At 45.4% G+C, this 25,659-nt stretch overlaps 1 protein-coding gene across 3 annotated transcripts in view; it reads right to left on the reverse strand.

The window, feature by feature from the left end:
* OSBPL2 (oxysterol binding protein like 2) overlaps positions 1 to 25,659 on the reverse strand; it is a 227,921-nt gene that overhangs the window by 45,555 nt on the left and 156,707 nt on the right. For all 3 annotated transcript variants that reach the window (XM_068262289.1, XM_068262288.1, XM_068262287.1), the window contains 2 exons: positions 13,244 to 13,376; positions 1,439 to 1,514 (listed from right to left, as the gene is read on the reverse strand). In XM_068262289.1, coding sequence (XP_068118390.1) covers positions 1,439 to 1,514; positions 13,244 to 13,376 — 209 coding nt within the window. The remainder of the gene's footprint in view (positions 1 to 1,438; positions 1,515 to 13,243; positions 13,377 to 25,659) is intronic.

A 25,659-nucleotide genomic window follows, 5' to 3' on the forward strand; every position in this document is an offset into this window, starting at 1 on the left:
AGATGCTGCATTCCTCAGAGCGGCTACGGGGAATCTGTGACAGGAAGCGGCCGCCAGCTCATAAGGTGACAGGAGCAGCGGCCGCGGGGGGAGAGAGGCCAGACCCGCCGTGGCCCAGCTGGCAACTGCCCACGGACCGGCAGTGGGCCGCGGCCTGGTGGTTGGGGACCCCTGCACTAGACGATCTATTGCTGAGGAGGACGTTCGGCGTCAGCTCAGCTGAGCATCTACTGTGTGTACAGAATTCAGAATGCAAAATGTTTACTCACAGCCCACATGCAGCCAATTGCAACTTCCTGCTGTTAGCCGAGTATGCCACATAAAGCAGAGGATCAGGAAGTAGGCCGCTAAGGATGTTTCCTGAAATCTCTAAAACTTAATTGCAGGGAATTTCTTGCATGAAAGTAAAGAGAAGTAGCTGGTTATCATTGAACCTGCTGGATGCCTCATGTGGAAATGAGAAGCTCACTGGGAGAGGAGAGACAGCTGGGACCCCACTGACCAAATCCTGTAACTGCTGCTATACTCAGAAATATGCTGTGCCATTACAGGAACTAGATAAGGGTTGATGCAAAACACATTCAGGGTCAGTTCACACTTCACACAAGACATATCCATTCGGTATGCTTTTTGGAGAGCACAAAAACGGAGGAACGGACGGTAATGTTAAAAATGTTGGTCATCTGGACCTGCCAATAAAAACAGATCCGTTAGATACGTTCCTGGAAACTGAGCGGAGAGTCCGGGCTTAGCACTATTTTCCGGAGAGCGGATCCCCTACGGAGGCAATGAAAGCCAATGCAAAAACATACCTTCCGTTCCCACACAGAACTTTGCACATGACAAAGTGGATTGCCAAAACTTCCTGCTTCTCTCTTCAGCATCATCTTTGCTGACTTCCTGTTTACAAACAGGGCTTCAAACATGCCGACTAAAGGGTATTTTAGCAGTACATTAAACAAGCGGTACATTAAATGGTACATTAACATGTAAAACGGTACATTAAAAATAAGGTGGTGCATTAAACAAGGTCATATGGGTAAAAAAAATTGCTTGGTACAGCATAACTACTTCCAATCCCTTCCTATTGGTCAAAAAAAGCACATTACCATATTAAAAACATCCATAAGGAAGTACACGTTTTTACCATACGTTAAAACGTACTGGAAACAAAAAGCACAAAATTGCTATTAAAAAAACGAATCCATTTTAAATGCATCCGTTTTGATCCTCTGCAAGTGTGAACCGGCCCTAGAACTGTGCCTGGATACCCTTATACATGTCAATTGAACCAAGTTATAAAAGCAGAGACAACTGTGAAGTACAGTGGTAAGAAATTATGTGTAGGAAGAAAAACATTTTTTTGTTAAATAAATCCCTTCACACACAACATTACGATATATACAGTGGAAGTCATAAAGTCACAGGGAACACTTACCAGCCCAATACATTTCTTCAGGATGCTCCAGACGCTGAAGTTATTTCTAGAGAACATGGGGGCCGGCAGGGAGGCCCTAGGGGACAGAAAGAACATAAATTAGGACAATGAGGGGGTGGAGCCGGCACATACATCATACCTTTCACAATGCTTATGCCTGTACCTGTTACTTCTTACTGCAGAGGGACCACAGTGAATAAACGCTAAGCAGGCCAGTCCATACTGAAAACTGCCATACTTTGTGGAGATTCCATGGGAATACCACACCAGCAATGGGAAAACAAGCCAACCAGTGTGTACTGGGTCTGCCTGATGTCAAAGATGACATCACTCTCCCACAATGCACCTGTGAGGCATAATCAGCCTTACATGGCACTTCAATAATAGAAGTCAGATAGAATTTAGGCAATGTGTATCCGTGTGTGATACGCAGAGACAGCACTGACTGATTGCAACACCAATGCGCTGCTGCATTCATTTTGTGAGGAATGCAGAGCTGTCCCACTCAGTGTAGTTGAAGGGTGTCTGTGCTGATACAGAAAGCAATGTAGGTGATGTAAAACGCACAGCTAGTTGTGTTGCAAAGCAATGTGTGAGTGTTCTATGCCTAAAGGATTTGGCAGTACTGCGTCTTGATAATGTATGGTTATAAAAAAAAAAAAAAAAAAAGAAAAAGAGAAGTATGCTTATTGGCTCAGATCAGCAAATCAAAGCTGTGGCAACAGATCCATTAAGAAGTGTACATTTTCCTAAGTGATTTGTTAATCTCAACTTCTAGCCTTATTGGTGGTGATAATTAGTCTATAAGTCAATTTTAGTTTTTAAGCTTCACTACTGGGCCCACCTACAGAGCAGCAGCCCTGACTCCCCCCACTACAAATATACAGGAGAGAGTGCTGTCCTACTGGGCCCACCTACAGAGCAGCAGCCCTGACTCCCCCCACTACAAATATACAGAAGAGAGTGCTGCCCTACTGGGCCCACCTACAGAGCAGCAGCCATGACTCACCCCACTACAAACATACAGGAGAGAGTGCTGTCCTACTGGGCCCACCTACAGAGCAGCAGCCTTGACTCACCCCACTACTAAGATACAGAAGAGAGTGCTGCCCTACTGGGCCCACCTACAGAGCAGCAGCCCTGACTTCCCCCACTACAAAGATACAGAAGAGAGTGCTGTCCTACTTGGCCCACCTACAGAGCAGCAGCCCTGACTCCCCCCACTACAAATTTACAGGAGAGAGTGCTGCCCTACTGGGCCCACCTACAGAGCAGCAGCCCTGACTCCCCCCACTACAAATATACAGGAGAGAGTGCTGTCCTACTGGGCCCACCTACAGAGCAGCAGCTCCGACTCCCCCCACTACAAATATACAGAATAGAGTGCTGCCCTACTGGGCCCACGTACAGAGCAGCAGCCCTGACTCCCCCCACTACAAATATACAGAAGAGAGTGCTGCCCTACTGGGCCCACCTACAGAGCAGCAGCCCTGACTCACCCCACTACAAACATACAGGAGAGAGTGCTGTCCTACTGGGCCCACCTACAGAGCAGCAGCCTTGACTCACCCCACTACTAAGATACAGAAGAGAGTGCTGCCCTACTGGGCCCACCTACAGAGCAGCAGCCCTGACTTCCCCCACTACAAAGATACAGAAGAGAGTGCTGTCCTACTGGGCCCACCTACAGAGCAGCAGCCTTGACTCACCCCACTACTAAGATACAGAAGAGAGTGCTGCCCTACTGGGTCCACCTACAGAGCAGCAGCCCTGACTCCCCCCACTACAGAGATACATGAGAGAGTGCTGTCCTACTGGGCCCACCTACAGAGCAGCAGCCCTGACTCCCCCCACTACAAATTTACAGGAGAGAGTGCTGCCCTACTGGGCCCACCTACAGAGCAGCAGCCCTGACTCCCCCCACTACAAATTTACAGGAGAGAGTGCTGCCCTACTGGGCCCACCTACAGAGCAGCAGCCCTGACTTCTCCCACTACAAATATACAGGAGAGAGTGCTGTCCTACTGGGCCCACCTACAGAGCAGCAGCCCTGACTTCTCCCACTACAAATATACAGGAGAGAGTGCTGTCCTACTGGGCCCACCTACAGAGCAGCAGCCCCGACTTCCCCCACTACAGAGATACAGGAGAGAGTGCTGCCCTACTGGGCCCACCTACAGAGCAGCAGCCCTGACTTCTCCCACTACAAATATACAGGAGAGAGTGCTGTCCTACTGGGCCCACCTACAGAGCAGCAGCCCCGACTTCCCCCACTACAGAGATACAGGAGAGAGTGCTGCCCTACTGGGCCCACCTACAGAGCAGCAGCCCTGACTTCCCCCACTACAAAGATACAGAAGAGAGTGCTTTCCTACTGGGCCCACCTACAGAGCAGCAGCCCTGACTCCCCCCACTACAAATATACAGAAGAGAGTGCTGTCCTACTGGGTCCACCTACAGAGCAGCAGCCCTGACTCCCCCCACTACAAATATACAGAATAGAGTGCTGCCCTACTGGGCCCACCTACAGAGCAGCAGCCCTGACTCCCCCCACTACAAAAATACAGAAGAGAGTGCTGTCCTACTGGGCCCACCTACAGAGCAGCAGCCCTGACTCCCCCCACTACAAATATACAGAATAGAGTGCTGCCCTACTGGGCCCACGTACAGAGCAGCAGCCCTGACTCCCCCCACTACAAATATACAGGAGAGAGTGCAGCCCTACTGGGCCCACCTACAGAGCAGCAGCCCTGACTCCCCCCACTACAAATATACAGATTAGAGTGCTGCCCTACTGGGCCCACCTACAGAGCAGCAGCCCTGACTTCCCCCACTACAAAGATACAGAAGAGAGTGCTGTCCTACTGGGCCCACCTACAGAGCAGCAGCCCTGACTCCCCCCACTACAAAGATACAGGAGACAGTGCTGCCCTACTGGGCCCACCTACAGAGCAGCAGCCCTGACTCCCCCCACTACAAATATACAGAATAGAGTGCTGCCCTACTGGGCCCACCTACAGAGCAGCAGCCCTGACTTCCCCCACTACAAAGATACAGAAGAGAGTGCTGTCCTACTGGGCCCACCTACAGAGCAGCAGCCCTGACTCCCCCCACTACAAATATACAGGATAGAGTGCTGCCCTACTGGGCCCACCTACAGAGCAGCAGCCCTGACTTCCCCCACTACAAAGATACAGAAGAGAGTGCTGTCCTACTGGGCCCACCTACAGAGCAGCAGCCCTGACTCCCCCCACTACAAATTTACAGGAGAGAGTGCTGCCCTACTGGGCCCACCTACAGAGAAGCAGCCCTGACTCCCCCCACTACAAATATACAGGAGAGAGTGCTGCCCTACTGGGCCCACCTACAGAGCAGCAGCCCTGACTCCCCCCACTACAAATATACAGGAGAGAGTGCTGCCCTACTGGGCCCACCTACAGAGCAGCAGCCCTGACTCCCCCCACTACAAATATACAGGAGAGAGTGCTGCCCTACTGGGCCCACCTACAGAGCAGCAGCCCTGACTTCTCCCACTACAGAGAAATGAAGCACAGTGAAGGCCAAGAAAAGCCATGTGTCCTGAAAGAAGTGGCAAACTCTCTGCTCCCTCCAACCCAGATCCACAGGTCCTAACAAGAGCCTAGATAAAGCACACCACAGCCCAGAGCTGAGTTAACGGAGCACTTAAGAAAATGTTAATTCATCAAAGCTGTTACCGAATGAGAAGCTGAAATGACAGAGCAATGAGATAAATTACCGACTTGTGCTCAACACATGTCATCAAATGTCAGTAAATGTTAATTCATCAAGGTTACCACATTCGCTAGCACATTCGGTGTTTATCTCCAGCTCTCCCCTGTCGTTACAGGCTTCGAAAGCCTTCTGTGTGAATGTTTTCATGATTAACAAGAGCAGGCAGCCAATAGAAACAGCCCCTGTTCTCCTGCAAGTGCTGCTGATAGGTCACACAGGCTTCTCCACACAAGCTTCCAGACCCCCCAGGCAGTGAGCAGAGAGAACGGTGGTGTAACCCTTTGAGTCCCTGTTTGAATATGCAAAGATGCAAGTGGTGAAATCACCAAGCATGGCATTTGTAATGTCTCCAGGAAGTTTATCTACGTTGTGGCAAAGAAGTAAAATGTTAAACACTGATGGACAGATTCAGAGCAGCAGAGGTAGTATAAGTAACAGTAAATATAACACGTTTACATGTAAAGGGATGTCTGGATGCCTTCTATTGTTATCAGCTTGTAACAACACAGAGACATTCCAAGCTGCTTCACCACTCTGCTGTTATCTAACAGCCTTTGATGAACTGAAGCCGTAGTACTTCGTTAACTTAACGAACCCCTACCACACATGGGAAAATATTGATGAATTAGCACAGTGAAGTGTAAAATACCGAATGCGGTATTTTAAGGACTGGGATTTTGTTATCGAACACCCTTTGATGAATTGAAGCCTATGTAGATACATGAAGACTGAGTGCTCAAGTCTGGGAGACACAGCCAGACATACAAAAAATAGACTGTGAGCAAAAAACCCTCGATGATGAGAATCACTTGCTGCTGCAATGTCCCAAATATACTGCAACCAGGGAAATCTTCTTTAAGATATTGATGGAACCATTTCCAGGCTATCACACATTAGAGGATGAGAGAAAACTCTACATTCCACTAGGATAGGAGGAATCCACAGTGTATGCTAGACAATTGCTGTAGACAATTGCTGTATGTCACGGCATGCCACAGACAGAGGAGGAATCCGCAGTGACAAGCGCTGCACACTATATTACAGCATGGCACAGACTGAAAGGAGGATTCCACAGTAACAATTAATTGCTGCACACTATGTCACATCATGCCACCACAAACTGAGAGGACCTTAAATGAACTGTAAACCTAAAAATGTCCACAGACTAGTTACCCTTTGTACCCCTCTCTCACATCATTGCATGTCCCCCCTTTTCCCTTTGCTTTGCCAGTGCCTGCATGAATCTTGGTCATGTCAATAAAGCTATTTTTGATTTACTTTGATTTGAATATATATTACCCCTCATGACCTAAGCCCGTTTGAAAACAGGCTCTAGGTCTGTCATTACTGCACCCGCCGGTGGAGTGCGCACACACCCGCTGGTTGCACGCTCTCTCGCCCGCCCTCTCGGTCGGCTGGCTGCCTGTCCGCCTGCCCTGCGTCCTGTCCTAACGGCTGTCAGTGATTAACATGCGCTGTAGCGCAAAAGCACTGACACACGGACAGGACGCAGGGACGCTTGTGTTTTATTAGGTAGGATTGTTTAAGTAAGTGATCGGCCTATTTTGCATTTTACCTTTGATTTGGGTCTACAGCGTTTAGCAAAGAATAGCCATCCTCCTCAGTTCTGAATATTAACAAAATGACTGAGACGACGAAGGTCGTGATCTGCCGTATGCAAAACTGCCCAAACAATTTCTTACAACAAAGAATCGGGAGGAGAGATGTAGAGTAGAGAGTTGAATAATACATGGGGTGATGTGTCAATGTGAGAAGACAGCAGCGCTGGAGGACTACAGGTTATCTAGGGGTCAATCTGACATGAATAATGACGAGTCCTCTGTGTACTCGGGAACTCTGCCAAGGCTGCACAGCAAAGAGGGGAGCCTGGCCTACTTATGTACAAGGGCAGGAGGGACAGGCTTCTGCCTGCTGCATGGACACAAGGCTACACAGCAAAGAGGGGAGCCCCGCCTACTGATGTACAAGGGAAGGAGGGACAGGCTTCTTCCTGCTGCTGAACGGACACACAGCTGGCCAGATGCACAGCAAGGAGGGGAGCTCCGCCTACTGATGTACAAGGGCAGGAGGGACAGGCTTCTGCCTGCTGCTGCACGGACACACAGCTGGCCAGCAAAGAGGGGAGCCCCGCCTACTGATGTACAAGGGCAGGATGGACAGGCTTCTGCCTGCTGCATGGACACAAGGCTGCACAGTAAAGAGGGGAGCCCCGCCTACTGATGTTCAAGGGCGGGATAGACAGGCTGCAGCCAGATGCACAGACACACAGCTGCACAGCAAAGAGGGGAGCCCCGCCTACTGATGTACAAGGGCGGGATAGACAGGCTGCAGCCAGATGCACAGACACACAGCTGCACAGCAAAGAGGGGAGCCCCGCCTACTGATGTACAAGGGCAGGATGGACAGGTTTCTGCCTGCTTCAGCCAGACACACGGACACGCTTTGTGAGGGCGATAAATAAATGCAGGATACCCGCAAACATTCGCAGGGTTCCAAACCCAGCAGGACAAAACATGCTTTGTTGAAAGCAAACCTGTAGCGGAAAGTAAAAACCACCTTGTGATATAAGGAATTGTATGTGAAATACGTATAATGAATAGAACACTAGCAGCAAAGAAAATAGTCTCATTTTTATTTTCAGTTATATAGATTTTTCTCTCTTTTTTTATTCCTAACAATGCATCATTCTGTCACAGTAGCAGTTTTGAAACCACTCTGTCTTTTAAAGTGTACCTGAGACGAGAGGAAATAAAAGTTTTATACATACCTGGGGCTTCTTCCAGCCCCCTCCACGCAGATCGTTCCCTCGCCGGGGTCCAAAGCCTCTTAGATCCTCTGTTACCAGCCCCGTTCTCCACGGGCAGTCAGGGGTCAGTCGGCGCAGTGCGGCCGTGCACGCTCCCCTGTCTCGCTCCTGGAGCTCGAAATGTTCTGCACCTGAGCAGTAGTACTGCACAGGTGCAGAACACTCCTGGGGATGGGGCAGGCGCGCTGCCAGGCATGTGCAGTATGCCCGACTGGCCACGGAGAATAGGGGTTGTAATGCAGGATCTAGGAGGATTTGGACTGCCACGAGGGAGCGATCTGCATGGAGAGGGCTGGAAGAAGCCCCATGTATGTATAAAACTTTTACTTCCTCTCGTCTCAGGTACACTTTAAGGTTTACGCTGTAAAAAAAAAAAGAGACCAGAAACAATGACCTTTTGAACGTCCCTGCAGTAAAACTTTATCTCAAGCTGTCTCTTACTGTTTATTAGCTGTTTAAGTGCTTCAGAAAACAGGACTGTATTTCACCCAAATTGGTAGAGTAGATCAGAGAAGCTCTTTTGCATAGAGAACTGAAGGTTTTTTGATTATTTTTAACTCTTCCTGTGCTGGAGAACAATAGGAGACTCTTATTTGCTACGAATGTTCTATATCTTAGCTGTACTACACATACAAGTCATTATCTCATAATATTATTTGCGCTTCAGGTTTGCTTTAAAAAACAGCAATGGAAAAGCGCTTCTAAAGCAGCTCAAATATGTCTGAACAGAAAAGGGCTTTTGTCTTTTTGTTTCTTGTAATTTGTGGTGTGTTTTGTTAGACTGAAGGTGCCCACTAACAATACAATTTAGCAAACAATCAACCTTCTGATCAATCAGATCGGATGCTGTTAATGGTGCCAATCGATAAAAAACAATTTATCGATCATTTTATCAACCTGTTTTTATTCTGTTAATGGGCCAGTGCATCATTTCCCTTCAATCACAATTATCGTATCAGAAGGTTGCCCGGTCGTTAAACTAATAATTCATAGTTAATACTCCAGCAAGCAGAATCGGTAACTGTCATTTTAATTGTCATTTTAACTGCATTCTGGTCTGGATCAGGGAATTCTGAGATTCATTTGGCATATCCTACCTAATAATTAGCAAGTGTCCCTGCGTCCAGTTCGTGTGTCAGTGCTTTTGCGCTACTGCGCATGTCCTGCACTGACACAGCCGTTGGGACAGGACGCAGTACAGGCTAGGAGGCGGGCCGGCGTGTGTGTGTGCTTGCGCACTGACTGGCGGTGGTGGCAGGACCGAGATCTAGAGCCTGTATTTAAACGGGCTTAGGTCAACTAGTGTACAACAAAAGTGCACAGATACAGTCATTTCTAATGCTTATTTATCAATACAGGATAACTACACCATAAAGAGAAAATGTTCTGACTGGCATTTGGAGCCCTAATTAATCTAAAGAGGCCCTGTAGCGAAGTATAATAGAGTGCAGCAAATTATTTAGGTCTCTCGCGGTACACCAGTGGTGCCCATTAGGTAGATTGTGATCTACCGGTAGATAGCAAAGGACTTAAGGTAGATCCCGACCCCACTACATTTTCCATTCAGTATATACAAATGTGCTCCTAAAATTGTACATAGGTAGATCATTTTGACTTGCTAATTTTTTAAAGTAGCTCACAAGCTGAAAAAAAGTGTGGGCACCTCTGCAGTGTACGCCGACTACTTTACATTGTATCTAAGTGTCATGTCTTCAGTGTTGTCCCATGAAAACATATATATTTAACAAGAAAAACATTGGTTTTATTATGTGTCTTCTAAACTTGATAAATATGTGTAATCCAGCTGTTCTGGATGTAAGCCTGGCTACAGAGGCATAAGGAAATAATTTGCATATTCAGTAGTGATGCATTGTGGGTAACCAGTTACTCATTTAAAGCAGAATTATCGCAAATACCTTCTATTATAAGAAGGAAAATTACACTGAGCATTGGATTTGAATAGGAGGGTTTTTTTCTGTCTCTTTTAGTGGTGTCCTAGTGGTTATGATTAGTGCGGTTTGCCTTCTTAAAACAAAGTATCTGCGACAATTCTGCTTTAAGTAACTGTGACTTCCCACAATGCACCGCTACTGAATATGCAAAATATCAGTTTATTCCCCTGAAGCCAGGCTTACATCCAGAATCGCTGGTGTACAGCAAGCCTATAGCTTTAAATTTTACAGCCACACCAACCCAACATGCAGACAGCCTGTTTCAGACTAATGGTCTTCCTCAGTGCATGGCAGGGATTGATATGGCTCTATGGAATAGGGCTTGGACCACAACAACACAGTAACCAAGCAGCTTGGGGTGACCCAAAACCATAAGGAAAGTATAAGGGAATAAAAGAGACAGAAAAGCCCTTCTACTAAAAAGCAATGCTTAGTGTGGTTTGCCTTCTTAAAAATAAAAGGTATTTGCGAGAATTCAGATTTAAGTGTGTAACCGTGGATACCCGCTATGCACAACTGCTGCATTTGCAAATGATCTATCCAGTGGTTCTGAGTAACCATGAGCTATCTGGGCATTCTGTTGATACAGATGGTGATTGCTATCGGTTACTGTGTGGCAGTGTAGATTGTGTGAGTCATTTGGTGACTCAGGAATTGTGCAGATCAGTCAGGAAATGGAAGTTGTACTCTAGATAATGTAATAAATATTTTACTGTGTTTACAGCTATTCTGATATGATTGGAGCTTATTGCTCAAGAGTCTGCTGTTTATTATTAGCAGAATTCTGACCGCATGCAACCTCGGTGATGTCACAACATGACCCCGGGAGGGAAAATAATTGTGACATTTTTCACTTGTGTGATGGACATTTATGGTTGTGTGTTAATTTCATAGGACAGCAAATTTGCAATGTTATGCTGGCAAGTGCTTTCGTTAAGTACAAGAATGATAAGCTATGAAAGGCATGACGCGGGATCATTCTGTACATACCGCAGTGGCACGGCCATTAAAGAGGAACTTTAACCCAGGATTGAACTTCATCCTAATCAGTAGCTGATACCCCTTTTCCAGGACAAATCTTTCCCTTTTCTCAAATAGATCATCAGGGAGTCTGTATGGCTGATATTGTGGTGAAACCCCTCCCATAGTGTGATGTCATGACCTAGGTACTGACACTTACACTGTGGAAAATAACGGCTTTTTACAAATGCCAAGCAAGCATTATCTCCCTCTGTGCATAGAACTCTCAGTAACGAACATTCTGCAGAGATCACCTGGCAGAACTAAAGATGTCATCACCAGTGATAAATGTCAGAATGTAAGTCAGGGAAAGGAAAGATATTGCAATGGGCAAACGCTGACTAAATAATCTATAAATGAATATTGTAAATAAGAAGACATTTTATTCATTATGTTATTTTCACTACAGTTCTTCAACAACACTGCACAAACAGCAGATAAACAGGAATGGTGTCACAGGAATGACAGTTACTGAACAGATCCGCCAAGTCAGATCATTCCTTGGGCCTGAGAAGCATCATTGGGTCTTAAGCAAAATGTAAAGGTTTAATTCTCTGAGGCTGGACATGTAATGATATAAATAAAGCCATATAGATCAAATATTCACACACTTCCATTGTTGCAAAGAGCAAAGTCCAGACATATCGGGCTTATCCTGAATGAACTCACTAATGATGAGGATTATGGGCCTGATTCATCAAGCAGTGCAGCTTGATGAGCCATAGTGCGCCCTATGCACACCTTACATAGCAGCGCTCGCTGCCATGTAAGGAGTGTGCCTTCCTTAGTTACGCGCATTGCTTCCTTAGCAATGCACGTAACATTAACTGCAGGTGGCCCTGCTTCTGTGCAGTATTGCTACCGCGATGCTTCTGTGAAGTATTGCTACCGCGATACTTCACTCGCGGCCACTACTGTATTAATTTACATAGCAATAGATAAAATCTTCCCTCTCTCTGATTAACGCTCTGAAATTCATCACAGGAGGCAACATCTGTACTACTGTCAGGTGCATACCTGCATATGAGGCGTCACAAGGAAACCTGCCCCTCCTCCTGACACTTTAGTCCTCGCCTACTATTGTATCCCCAACTATTGTATTGTAACTGCAAGTTCTAACCTCACTATAACTACTTCTTTTTTTTACATGGCTTCATATTCAGATTCACTACATACATACATTGTTTTTCTACTGCATAGAATCTGTAATTTGATTTTAAATATCTACCCTTTCCCCAAACATCTCTCACATGCTTACAGTACGATTCCCTACTTTGTCCATTTAAGTGGACCTGACGTCTTGCATAGGACAGAAGGAACACTGCATTCTGTATGTATTTAGAGAGTTTAGCCTGCCTAATACCACCACATCTGTAACTAATCACCAGTGTAATTTGATCTTTCCCCCGTGACAGCAGGCATCCTCAGCAAAGCAGCTAATTTGTAAACATAGGATGTTAACCTTGTCTGCTTCCATAAAAGCAGGAAGTAGACACTGCAGACTTATTGTACAATTTGTATCAGGTGTAACAGGAATGTTTTACTTTAAAGGTTATTATGCTGGTGCTCATCTTTTAGAGCAGAGAGGAAGTTCTGAGCTCAGGTACGCTTTAAAAGGATTGTGTTTTGCCTAATAGACAATGACACGTTCAAGAACAAAACTAAACCAAACAGCGGTGCCCATTGGGTGACACGGACTGCATAGGACAACCCCGGCAGAGAGCTGTCTCATCTATATCAGGTCATTATGAGAGGCAGAAGAGTATGAGTGAAATTGCTGCTGGGAGACATGGGTGCAGGATACAGCCGGTGTATGGCTTACTCTGCTCCTGCACAAGTCCCGGCGGCGTTACTATTCCCCCTCCAGGTCCACATGGATGGTGGGGAATGGTGTCATTCGGCTTCAAGCTATTGCTGGCGATCGAATTACAGTGTTTTAAAAGTAACTTCAATTCCATCTTCTGACAGTGCCAAAGTTACTCACTGTGCGCCGCTATAGCCGTAATTCTTATGACGGTCTATGGTGGCGCCGGCTGAGCCTAAATCTCCTGCGCTCTAATCGACGTGCTCGAGGCAGAGTATCAATACTACAGCCAGACAAAGAACTGTCAAAAAGAAGTCAACAGCGGCAGCCTCCACACTTCTCTTATGACAGGTTTACTTAGAGCACCACTATGCTTGTTAAAGAATCCAGGCAGAAGCAAAGCGGTAGCTGAGACTTTGTTCCTCATTAAAGATAAATCCATAACTCACCGATGCTTCTTCACTCCGTTTTCCTGCAGGCTGCCTTCCTCGTCGGGCGTCATGCTCTGGTTGGTGAGGGTCATGTCTGCGAGCCGCTGGTTGGTGTCTGCAAACTCTGCCGATGAGTTGTCAGAGTCCGTGCCTGTTGGAGGGAGAGAGAGAGAGAATGACGCACAGCTGTCACTGAACTCTGAGCTGCTCACACATACATGAAGGTCGGCCCATTTTCTGTGTGTTCTCTTTCACAAGGATATTGTGCAAGATGTTGTAACCAACTGCTTTACAGCTAGAGTCTGACCAGCAAGCAGCGGTCCAGCCTCCACTACTATACAGGAGTGTATAGTACACTACAGAGCAAGTGCTCAGACACAGCTGCCAGTTATTGTTATGGGGGCACTCCGGCAAGGCTGCATACATCCCTGTACACTAGGAATTTGCAGAGTCAGAGCAGAAAGCAGAGTCTTTAGTCATCTGGAAATAGTGGGACCACAACTGCAGTGTGAGATCTACACAAAGTTCCAAGCAACAGACTGCCGTTTCGGGCATAATTGCACACTTTCTCGAACAAGAAATCATGTTTTGTTGCTTGGACAGACTCAAGACCCCGACCCTTTATCTAGTATATGGATGTGCTGATGGTTTCATTTACTGGCGGCCACCGCACCTCACCGTCTTAAGGTGGCCACACACCATACAATTTTTTGAATTTCTTTTCATTTCAAGGATTACAGCCAATTTTTCTGATTTAATGTACCCCTACTCTAATAAACATCTCCAGAATCCTGTCCTGCATCCACCTGAGTGTCCGAGTTACTATTACCCTCGCATAGCAAAGAAAAAAAAACCTAACGACAGAAAACATGAATGATAAAAAAAGGTAAAACAAATGAGGAAAAGGAGGAGAGAGTCTACTTTACTCTTTTCCTCTTTTGCATGCAGCTAATCTTTTCAGACCTCAGTCAGAGCACCTGATCTGCTTCATGCTTGTTCAGGGGCTATGGCTAAAAGTATTAGAGGCAGAGGATCAGCAGGAAAGCCAGGCAACTGGTATTGCTGAAAAGGAAATAAATATGTCAGCTCCATATCTCATTCACCTCGGGCTCCCTTGCGTGCTGATGTCCAGGGACGGATCTAGGGGGGGGGGGGGGCAAGCGGGTATCTTGCCCCAGGCGCAGTTTGTTGAATTCTTAAAAAGGCGGCAAAATGAATAGCACTTTAGGCGCCAAAACCTGACCTTGCCCCAGGCGCAACTTGGTCTTGATCCATCCCTGCTGATGTCCCCCTCTGGTGGTTACTTGTGATCTCACTCATGCTAGATGAATAAAGACTTATTGTTCTGAGGTCTTATTGCTACCGCTGAAGTAATTACTGTATTGTTTTCTGGTAGGGACCATTCACAGCTTTGCTCTTAAAAATGTTGATGCTTTTTATATGTACTGGTATGTCTAAAACAGAACTAAAGGCAAATTAGAAATTCATATGAAAACCACCAACGAATAAACCCGCTGTCACACACAAAACAATATTCTGTTCTATTCCACTTTAGTAGAAAGAAGATCTTATGCTATACATTACTACAAAGGCCATTTCCTCAATGGAACATTATTACATTATATTTTTTATCTTTAGTCTGCAGCTAAGTAGGTACCGTAAGTTTTGTTTTTACCAGGGCTGTGAAGTTGGTACAAAAATCATCCGACTCCTCAGTTTATGAAACCACCGACTCCGACTCTGGGTACCCAAAATGGTTCGGACTCCTCGACTCCGACTCATTAGTCTAATACTTACCAGGGCTGTGCATTTGGTACAAAAATCATCCGACTGACTCCTCAGTTTATGAAAGCACCGACTCCTACTCCTCGACTCCACAGCCCTGGTTTTTAAAAATGTATCTGTGAGTTTGGAAATATCGAAAGATACTTACCTTAGCAAAGGTAAGTATCCCAGAGGGCTTCCCCTCCCGACCTGCTTGCCGTTCCAGCCCTGGACCCCCTGAGCCTATTTGACACAGACCCTTGGAATAGGCTCAGGCATCCACACAAATGCACAGACAGCTTGCACATCGGCTTGGAGCCACTCATGCACAGCATTTTCCTCTGCAGACAAGCGGCTCCGTGCACCTGTGCAGTGTGGTGGCGCTCGTACACCCACCAGAGCACTGCCATGATGAAGAGGAGGGTCCTGGTGCGAAGCAGTGGCCTGGAGGGGGACTACAGAAGCCTCTGGATCATCCTAGGTAGGCATCTAGCCTTAGCATTGCTTTTTCTCACAGGTTTACTTTAAACGATCACTATCGCAAAAAAAAAAGTTAACATAACTAAACATTTAAGTATGTTTCTTCCAGAGTAAAATGTGCTATAAATTACTTTTCTCCTATGTTGCTGTCACTTACAGTAGTTAGTAGAAATCATCTGCCGAAACTGACATGTTTTTTGACTAGTCTATCTCTTCATGGGGGATTCTCAGTATTTAATGTATTCTTTATGAAAGCACTCCCTTAAGCTAGGTTCACAGTGGTCAGTTGCGTAACTCACACGTTATTATGACAGTAAACTGCAATGGAGACTGGCCACAGACTTTAATGCAAAGCCTGTATGCAGTGAGTTAGAATAACTATCTGTTACTGTGAACAGTCCCATAGAATTGTATGGGCAGTAAGTTGACATGTACATTTTTCTGCAACGTAACTGAGCACTGTGAACCTAGCCTGAAAAGTTTCTATACAAAGATGCAGGCCGCTGCCGCAAACTATCCTGGCGGTTAGAGTGAGCAACTGACATTCACCAAGTGCTTTTGAAAATAAAGAAAACCCAGAGAATCTCCCATGAGGAGATGGTGTAGTCCAAAACCTGTCAGTCCTGTCAGATTTCTACTGCTTACTCTAAGTGAGAGCAACATAGGGGATAAGAAACTTCTAGCACATTTTACTCTTACTTACTATTTATGTGTTCACGTATTTTAAGTTTTTCAATTTTTAGCAAAAGCCGTCCTTGCTGGAAACAATGATAATATAATTGCTGTGAGTAAAATATACTCAGCATTCTCCTGTTTTGCGGCTTCACAGGTCTGCACAAAGCAGGAGGTAAATGTAGTAGGGTTACATTCCTTAACATCCTTTGCTGGGGTTCCTGCAATGACACGGTCATCTTATGGAGAAACTGAACCCTATACAGCAGCAGAGATGCTGGCTCTGCATATACAGCAATGGGCGTCACACCCACTCCCTTCACAGCTGAGAGCAGAGAAAGGCAGATTTCACTATGACACATGCAGAATGAAGAAGCAGACCTAAAATATCACACATACAGATCAGTGTAGCAGCTTGTTAAAAAACTCCAACCGTATAGAGAGGATTTTGATAAATATCGCTTTTTCTTGCCGGAAAGTAAAAATACGCTTTAAAGGGAACCCAAGCTGAGAGGCATATTGAGGCTGACCGGTTTAATTCCTTTTAAATAATGAACATTGCCTGGCTGTCCTGCTGATCCTGCCTCTAATAAAGCCATAGACCCTGAACAAGCATGCAGATAAGATATGTATGACAAATGTAACAAGATTAGATGCACGCTTGTTTCAGGCGTGTGATTTGGACCCTACAGACCAGAAAGATCAACAGAACTGCCAGGTATTGTTTAAAAGGAAATAAATATGGCAGCATAGGTCTCACAAGCTTGAGTTCATTTTAAGGTCCCGCCTCAAAACAGATTTAGACCATAATTCACGAAACTTATCTCCTGTCTTCAATCACGATTCTAAGATGTTTTTCCTGTTATCAACTTGGTGATAAATCCTTTAGTGTATATGTTATGGCCAAAACCGGAAATTGGGCAAAGTTGGAATTGGCCAGCCATTTCTAGAACTGGCCGATTTGACGTCGGCCAAAGTCCAAAATACTGGGAATTTCGGACATTGTGCGGCCAGTTTGCAAAATGGCCAAAGTCAGTCGGCCAAAGTCCAAAAACGCACAAATCCCAGAACATCCCGGGTCCTGTCCAGCACCATGAACGGCACTCGGAACTTCCTCTCAGCTCTGAAAGATACAGCATAATAATCTTATTAAAGAAAAGCATTTCTTAGTTACAGCTGATAGAAATCCTGCAATAAATCTGCAGTGTGTCTACATCCTGCTTTCTTGGGAGCAGACTTTGCATGTCTGGGGGGCGGGTGGCTTTGCATGGCTGTGGGTACTTTGCTGGGGGGGGGCCCAGCATGGCTGGGGGGGGGGTTTCTTTGTTGGGTGCTTTGCCTGGCTGGAAATGCTTTGCTGTGCACTTTGCATGGTGGGTGGGGGGCGGCTTTGCATGGCTGGGGGTGGGCTTTGCTGGGGGCTGCTACTCAGACCTCCGATCAGGACGACCAGAGAGGCAGAGAGAGGCAGAGCAGCATGCACGCTACCCACCCCGAGCCATACACTTCATATGCGGCAGAGATTAATGACACTTCTGCATTGAAGTGTTCACGTCCTACGGGTTGCGTGTGAGCGGCTATGCCTCTCTCTGCCTCCCCGGTCCGGTTGCCCTGATCGGAGGTCTAAGTAGCGGCAGCGGGGGAGGAGTGGTGAGCGGGACAGGGCTTCCTGGCGGTGGGGAGAGGAGAGCAGCTGGTGGCGGGGAGCGGTGAAGGAAACTTCGGGACTTGGCTGGCCACGTTAAGTCACAACGCGTTCTGGCCAGCCAAAGCCCGCAATTCATGCCCGTTTTGTATATTGGCCGATTCACATTTTGACCAGCCAGAACCCGAAGTAGCCAGACTTCGGGTTCTGGCCGTAACATATACACTAAACTATTTACCTCAGGCAATCCAATCCATTGGGAACAAGGGATTGATTCCCAACGTTCAATTCAGATTAAGGATAGAATTTTGTGAAGAATCGATACACAGAGAGGAATGGAAGTGATATAAACTCTTAAAGTCAATGGGAGCCGCTTGAAAAAAACAAAAGGCAGATACTTACCTAAGGAGAGGGAAGGCTTTGAGTCCTAATGAGCCTTCTCTTTCCTTTCCCGTTGCCCGTTCCAGCGCTGGCTCACCCGTAGTAGCATTTGACCAATTCGCTATCTCCGCCGCCGAGAGGAAGACTTCGGAAGCCCGAGTGCTCCCGAAGACGCGCCGCTCCACACTATGCACGCGCAGGCGCCCTCTCTCGCGCATTCGCGCGTGCACAGTATGGAGACGCCTGTCTTCAGGAGCACTCGGGTCCTGAGGACTTCTGAAGTCCCCCGCGGCGGGGGATTTGAACGGAGAAGCTGCCGCCTGAACCAGAGCACCGGGAGAGGAGAGGGAAGGCGCTACAGGACCCAGAGCCTTCCCTCTCCTTAGGTATCTGTCTGCCTTTTGTTTTTTTCAAAGGTGGGCCATTTATATGGATACACTTTAATAAAATGGGAATGGTTGGTAATATTAACTTCCTTTTTGTGGCACATTAGTATATGTGAGGGGGGGAAACTTTTCAAGATGGGTGGTGACCATGGTGGCCATTTTGAAGTCGGCCATTTTGAATTCTACTTTTGTTTTTTCAATAGGAAGAGGGTCATGTAACAAATTAAACTTATTGGGAATTTCACAAGAAAAACAATGGTGTGCTTGGTTTTAATGTAACTTTATTCTTTCATGAGTTATTTACAAGTTTCTGACCACTTATAAAATGTGTTCAATGTGCTGCCCATTGTGTTGGATTGTCAATGCAACCCTCTTCTCCCACTCTTCACACACTGATGGCAACACCGCAAGAGAAATGCTAGCACAGGCTTCCAGTATCCGTAGTTTCAGGAGCTGCACATCTCGTAAATAACTCATGAAAGAATAAAGTTACGTTAAAACCAAGCACACCATTGTTTTTCTTGTGAATTTCCCAATAAGTTTGATGTATCACATGACCCTTTTCCTATTGAAAAAACAAAAGTTGGATTCAAAATGTCCGACTTCAAAATGGCCACCATGGTCACCACCCATCTTGAAAAGTTACCCCCTCACATATACTAATGTACCACAAACAGGGAGTTAATAACACCAACCTTTTCCATTTTATTAAGGTGTATCCATATAAATGGCCCACCCTGTATATATTGCTGTGTATTGCATGGGCCCCGCCCTCTCAGTGATGTCACAGTTTAAGGCTGAATAGCTATTCGGAATTCTCCACAGCATTCTGGGAGACCAGGAATTATTTCTACTGGCCTCAGACCTCTCAGTAAACAAGGCGTTTTTTCTTTCCGATTCCCAGTACTTGGGCGATTTGTTTTTTGGGGTTTTTTTCCCGAGCGTTTTGGTAATTCACCCCCTGACGCAAGTCAGGAAGTGAACTCTTTGACCCGGAAAATAATAAATTCAATGCATTTTTTCTTAAAAACGCAATCGCTCCACAAAGCGGTTTTGTGAGCGTTTTTTTTCCCTATACCTCCCATTATAGCAAAAATGTCCTAAAATGGCTCAAGCACCGCTTTTGAAAACTGACAGCGCATGGAACGCTTTACTCTGAACTACACCATAACACAACGTGGTGTAACCGCCTTCTGTGCGTTTTGGAAAAAACCACCCGCGCTTAAATTTTTCAAAAAACGCCTCTAACGTGAACAACGCCTTAATCAGGGAGAGGAAAGATTTTACAAGTGGCTAACACTGACTAAATAATCTATAAATATTGTAAAAAAAAAATAAAATCATTCATTACATTATTTCAGTGCAGTTTTTCTTTACATGTGTGAGGAATAATCACCTGGCTTCAGCTGTCCGTAACGTTGATTTCTACTTAATTGAGGCTTCCTCCTGCCCCTAGTAGAATATGCAGACTCCTAGTTCCTCCAGGTCACCTCCGTTCTGCTGTCCCCCAGTTAAAAGATACCCGAAGTGACATGTGACATGATGAGATAGACATGTGTATGTACAGTGCCTAGCACAGAAATAACTAGGCTGTCTTACTTTTTTACTTTCTCTGCCTTAAAGCGGAATATAACCCTGCATTTCAACTTTGCTCTAAAACATTATTTACAGCATATTATATGCAAAAAGCATTTTTTTTTACTAGACCAGCATTGGAAGGGTTAAACACAGAGGTTTTAAGTTCCGTGCAGACATTCAGATGGTTACATTCTATTTAGTTAGTGTGTAACTGTTTATCAATAGATACATCTCTTTGGCTGTCCTCCAAGCTCCTTCTCAGTGAGAGAGATGAGTCATAATAAACACATATTTGTAAACAAAAAGTATCTAACTCAAGTTCGGATTCGGTTGCAGAAATCTCTAGGGACTTTAAAGCCCTGTGTAACCCCTCCAATGCTGGTCTAGTAAAAAAAAAAAAAATGCTGGTTGCATATAATATACTGTAAATAATGTTTTAGAGCAAAGTTGAAATGCAGGGTTATATTCCGCTTTAAGGAGTTAAACATCAAGTATGTAAGTGGCTGACTCAGTCCCGACTCAGACAGGAAGTGACTACAATGTGACCCTCACTGATAAGAAATTCCCCTTTTTATCTCTTTCTTGCTCTCAGAAGCCATTTTCTGCTAGGAAAGTATTTTATAGTTGGAATTTCTTATCAGTGAGGGTCACACTGTAGTCACTTCCTGTCTGAGTCAGGACCGAGTCAGCCACGTACATACCTGATTTTTAACTCTTTCAGGCAGAGAAAGAAAAAAAAGAAACACAGCATAGTTATTTGTGTGCTAGGCACTGTACATACACGTCTATCTCATCATGTCACATGTCACTTTGGGTATCCTTTAAATACTGGGTCAAGCACTATGGCACATGCATGGTCCTGGTCGGGCACTTCCTTGTTGGAGCTCCCGTAGTGTTCTCCGTAGGCATTTTACCTGTTGTATGAACAGGTGGAAAGGAACTCTGCAGCAAAACTTCCTACAAAAGCTTTTTTTTAATGTTCTGCTCTGAAGGAGCGATTGGCTATGGAGGCAGGCAATCTGATTTGGAAGGTTTATTGTTACTTTAACCCACCACAGAACACGCTGCACACGGATCTACAACGCACGTCAGAGCCGCCACATCCCAGCACTGTCTTGAATTTAAATGCAGTTTCTCTTTTATGAATAATACAAAAAAACTGCTCCTGAGGCCTCTATTGTTAAGGCAGCATTGATTGTGCACGTCGATACAATGCTGACGATCGCAGATCTCCGTAAACACAACGTCAATCCATTTAAGACAGGATCAAAGCTTCTTTTACAAATCTCACATTTTCTGCAATGTGCAGTTATTTATTCCCCCCGCTACCCCTGCAGAATTAACGACTCTCAGCTCTGTCCTGAGTCACTCCACGTCACGTGACAACAATAGAAAATCAATAGGCTTAACCGATGTCAGAGTGGTTTATTACTGGGAAGCCGCTCGCCAAGTGTCACTTTGTTTCTTTATTAATCCGGGACTCGTATAGCCACAGGAAAATTAGGCAGTTTCAGAGGGATACTCTTCATGTCCCAGAGGCTGTCCTACGGTCTCAGCACGAGGTACACGTACCCCAGGGAGACTTATGTTGGGCTCAGGAAGTGCATGAGCTTATAAATCACAATTCATTAGAGTTTCAGGATTAGCTAGTTCACCACTGCGGGGTTTCTCCTCATATGGACCAGAGCAATTTTCACCAGTCAGCGCTCCTCCCTTTCATTCACCAATAACTTTATCACTACTTATCACAACAAAATGATCTATATCTTGTTTTTTCCGCCACTAATTAGGCTTTCTTTGGATTTTTTGTATGTTAATGCATTTTAACGGGAATAATAAAAAAAAATGAAAAAAATTTCTCAGTTTTCAGCCATTATAGTTTGAAAATAATACATGCTACTGTGATTAAAACCCACATATTTTATTTGCCCGTTTGTCCCAGTTATTACACCATTTAAATGATGTCCCTATCACAATGTATGGCAACAATATTTTATTTGGAAAGAATGGTGTATTTTTTCAGTTTTGCGTCCATCACTAGTTACATGCGCTTATTTGCAAAAATAACAGTGATATACCCTCATGACATACATATTGAAATGTTGAGTCCCTACCGTAACTATTTATGTATTTATTTAGCTGGGGGGTGATCTCAATGAGGTACATCTACTCCCCTGGGACTTAAGATGAAGTCCTGCGTGACAGACTTCATCTTTACCCTCTCCTCTCTGAAGATCCCCGAGCCACATGAGCTTCATCTGTAAACCTGCCAAGCAATGAGTGTGCGCATGCGCTTGCCGTGTCATACAACAGAATGGCAGTGATTGTAGCCAGTAGTGTCAGATTTAAAAACACGGTGCAGTGACCAAGCAGCAGAAAACCACACCATGGGTGGCAGACACGCAATCACATGTCCATGCACAGGACAGATGCCACCACACTGCCCATGGTGACTGCTGGCAGCTGTGTACGAAGGTCAGAGCATGCACAGGAGTCGTTATACTGCAGACGCAGCACTGTCAGCATTCATAAATCTCATTCATATGCAGCAACAGGGACTGTGGCTTTATATGCTCCGGAATCAAGTTGACAAGGGCCTGACAGGCTACAGAAAACATCATGATTAACACACAAGAGTGGAATAGGCTCAGTGAAGAAGGCTTCAAGGAAAATCCCAGTTGAGTGAAGTATTCCGATTTCCACCACTTTATATTAGCTGAGGGAATGTGCTGAAAGCAAATGGGAGAAGCTATATGACCCATACAGATCCACTTTCCTTCTACCTATAATTTCTCTCCAACCACCTCCTGAACCTGCTTCCCTTCCTGGCATAACAATTACCACTGGCCGCACACCAATAACTGTAGAGGCTGCATATAGCGTAGTATGGATACAGAGGCACCAAAAGAATAAAAGTATCTAAAGTTTAAAACATGAGGAAGCAGTGGTGGACTTGCCTCCTCCAAGCAGACACAAAAATTGCCAATGTGTTTGTCAAATAATGATCAGAAATGCAGTCAAGAGGCCCGTGGTGACTCTGGACGAGCTGAATCTGTCCATAGGACAACTATTAGTCGTGCACTGCACAAAGTTGGCCTTTATGGAAGAGTGGCAAGAAGAAAGCCATTGTTAACAAAAAAGCATAAGAAGTCCCGTTTGCAGTTTGCCACAAGCCATGTCGGGACACAGCAAACGTGGAAGAAGGTGCTCTGGTCAGATGAGACCAAAATGGAACTTTTTGGCCAAAATGCAAATCGCTATGTGTGGCAGAAAACACTGCACATCACTCTGAACACAACATCCCCACTGTCAAATATGGTGGTGGCAGCATCATGCTCTGGGGCTGCTTCTCTTCAGCAGGGACAGGGAAGCTGGTCAGAGTTGATGTGTGGATGGATGGAGCCAAATACAGGGCAAACTTGGAAGAAAACCTCTTGGAATCTGCAAAAGACTTGAAACTGGGGCGGAGGTTCACCTTCCAGCAGGACAAGGACCCTAAACATAAAGCCAGGGCAACAATGGAATGGTTTAAAACAAAACATATCCATGTTAGAATGGCCCAGTCAAAGTCCAGATCTAAATCCAATCGAGAATCTGTGACAAGATCTGAAAACTGCTGTTCACAAACACTGTCCATCTAATCTGACTGAGCTGGAGCTGTTTTGCAAAGAAGAATGGGCAAGGATTTCAGTCTCTAGATGTGCAAAGCTGGTAAAGACATAACCTAAAAGACTGGCAGGTGTAATTGCAGCAAAAGGTGGTTCTACAAAGTACTGACTCAGGGGGCTGAATAATTACGCACACCCCACTTTGCAGTTATTTTTTTTTTTAAATGTTTGGAATCATGTATCGTTCCACTTCTCACATGTACACCACTTTGTATTGGTCTTTCACGTGGAATTCCAATACAATTGATTCATGTTTGTGGCAGTAATATGACAAAATGTGGAAAACTTCAAGAGGGCCGAATACTTTTGCAAAAACAACATTTGTAAAGCGCTTTTCCCCCGTAGGACTCAAAGCACGTAAGCATGGCTCAGACCAATAATTGGTTGATTGGCAAGTCGTGGAACAGAAGATGAATTCTATAAGTCCGGAAATGCCAGGCTAAACAGGTGGCTTTTCAGTCTTGATTTGAATAACTCCAGGGATGGGGCTGTCTTTATTGGGTATGGTAGGGAGTTCCAAAGAGTAGGGGCAGCATGACAGAAAGCTTTGTCTCCAATGGTTTTGAGGTGCACTCTGGGAGTGACCAAGTTTATAGAATCCACTGATCTGAGGTTGTGAGAGGTGTGGTGCAGCTTCAGCAAGTCCTTCAAGTATCCAGGGCCCAAATTGTGCAGGGATTTGAATTTCAGCAGTCCAATATACAGCAATATATAGATACAGGAAGTGTTTCTGATGCTGAAACCAGAATACTTACCATAAAAGTGAGTATCCTGGATAATTTACTGCATTTTGCTATACAGTTTTGTAGCATAGCTTGTATTTAATATGCACTGTAGTGACTACAGTGCATATTAAATAAAAGCTATGCTACAAAACTGAGGATCATCTTGCCTCATCCTTTCCATGTAGCCAGTATGTACAGTACCACGTACCATGCTAGCACCATGTGGATCAGTCACAATAACAGCCACGTCACTCAATAGTCTGCACATAAACATTTCCGGACCAATTAAGAATGGTTAGGATAAGATATATGGAGATAGCGATTTACATTGGCTGTGATAAGATATATGGAAACAGACGGTGAACTTTATTCCCAGCTATTTCAGTTAAAGTACAACCTGTATGTCTAGTCTACAGTCTACGCTATTCAGTACGTGGGACATTTATCTCGTGGCCTCATTTGTCTGTGCTCTGGGGGTACCGCTCATAGTCAAATCAATAAACTACATAGGAAATAAAAGACAAATCATTTAACCCTAATGCCTGGTACACAACCATGCAATTTCCGTCAGATAGATGGGTTGAAACGATTATTTCTGACAGGTCCAATCCGATTTCTGATCAGTTTTCTGATCAATTTTCAGATCACTTCTATACAAAATTGATCAGAAATATTTGAGCTGTTTGGAAATAATTGATTCGAACAGTCTATCTGACGGGAATTTGCATGGTGTGTACAAGGCATTAGACGTCTGCCGATGTCTATAGGCGTTCCCGGTTTTCCCCCTTTCATATGCCACAGACGTGTAAAGGCACATTAAGCACAGCTATTTTTCTGGCGAGAGCAGATGCCATGTGCACAGGGCCGGCCCGAGACTTTTTGCCGCCTGAGGCAAATTTTGAAAAAATTATTGCTGCCGCCGCCGAGCTGGAAGGGTAGCGGGCAGGACGGGGGTATTGGGCCTAGCGGCGGGGAGGGAGGTCGGACCCCCCCCTCCCTCGCCTGGGTCCTCCGTCCTCCGCTCCCCTCCAGCCTTAAATAGATCAGAAGCGCTACTCGTAAGAGGCAGTGGGCGGGGAGGACTCACCTCTTCCTCGCTCGATCCAGTGTGCGCTCCACTGACGTCACTTCCTGC

This window comes from Hyperolius riggenbachi, chromosome 12, assembly GCF_040937935.1.
Source record: "Hyperolius riggenbachi isolate aHypRig1 chromosome 12, aHypRig1.pri, whole genome shotgun sequence".
Lineage (NCBI taxonomy): Eukaryota > Metazoa > Chordata > Amphibia > Anura > Hyperoliidae > Hyperolius > Hyperolius riggenbachi.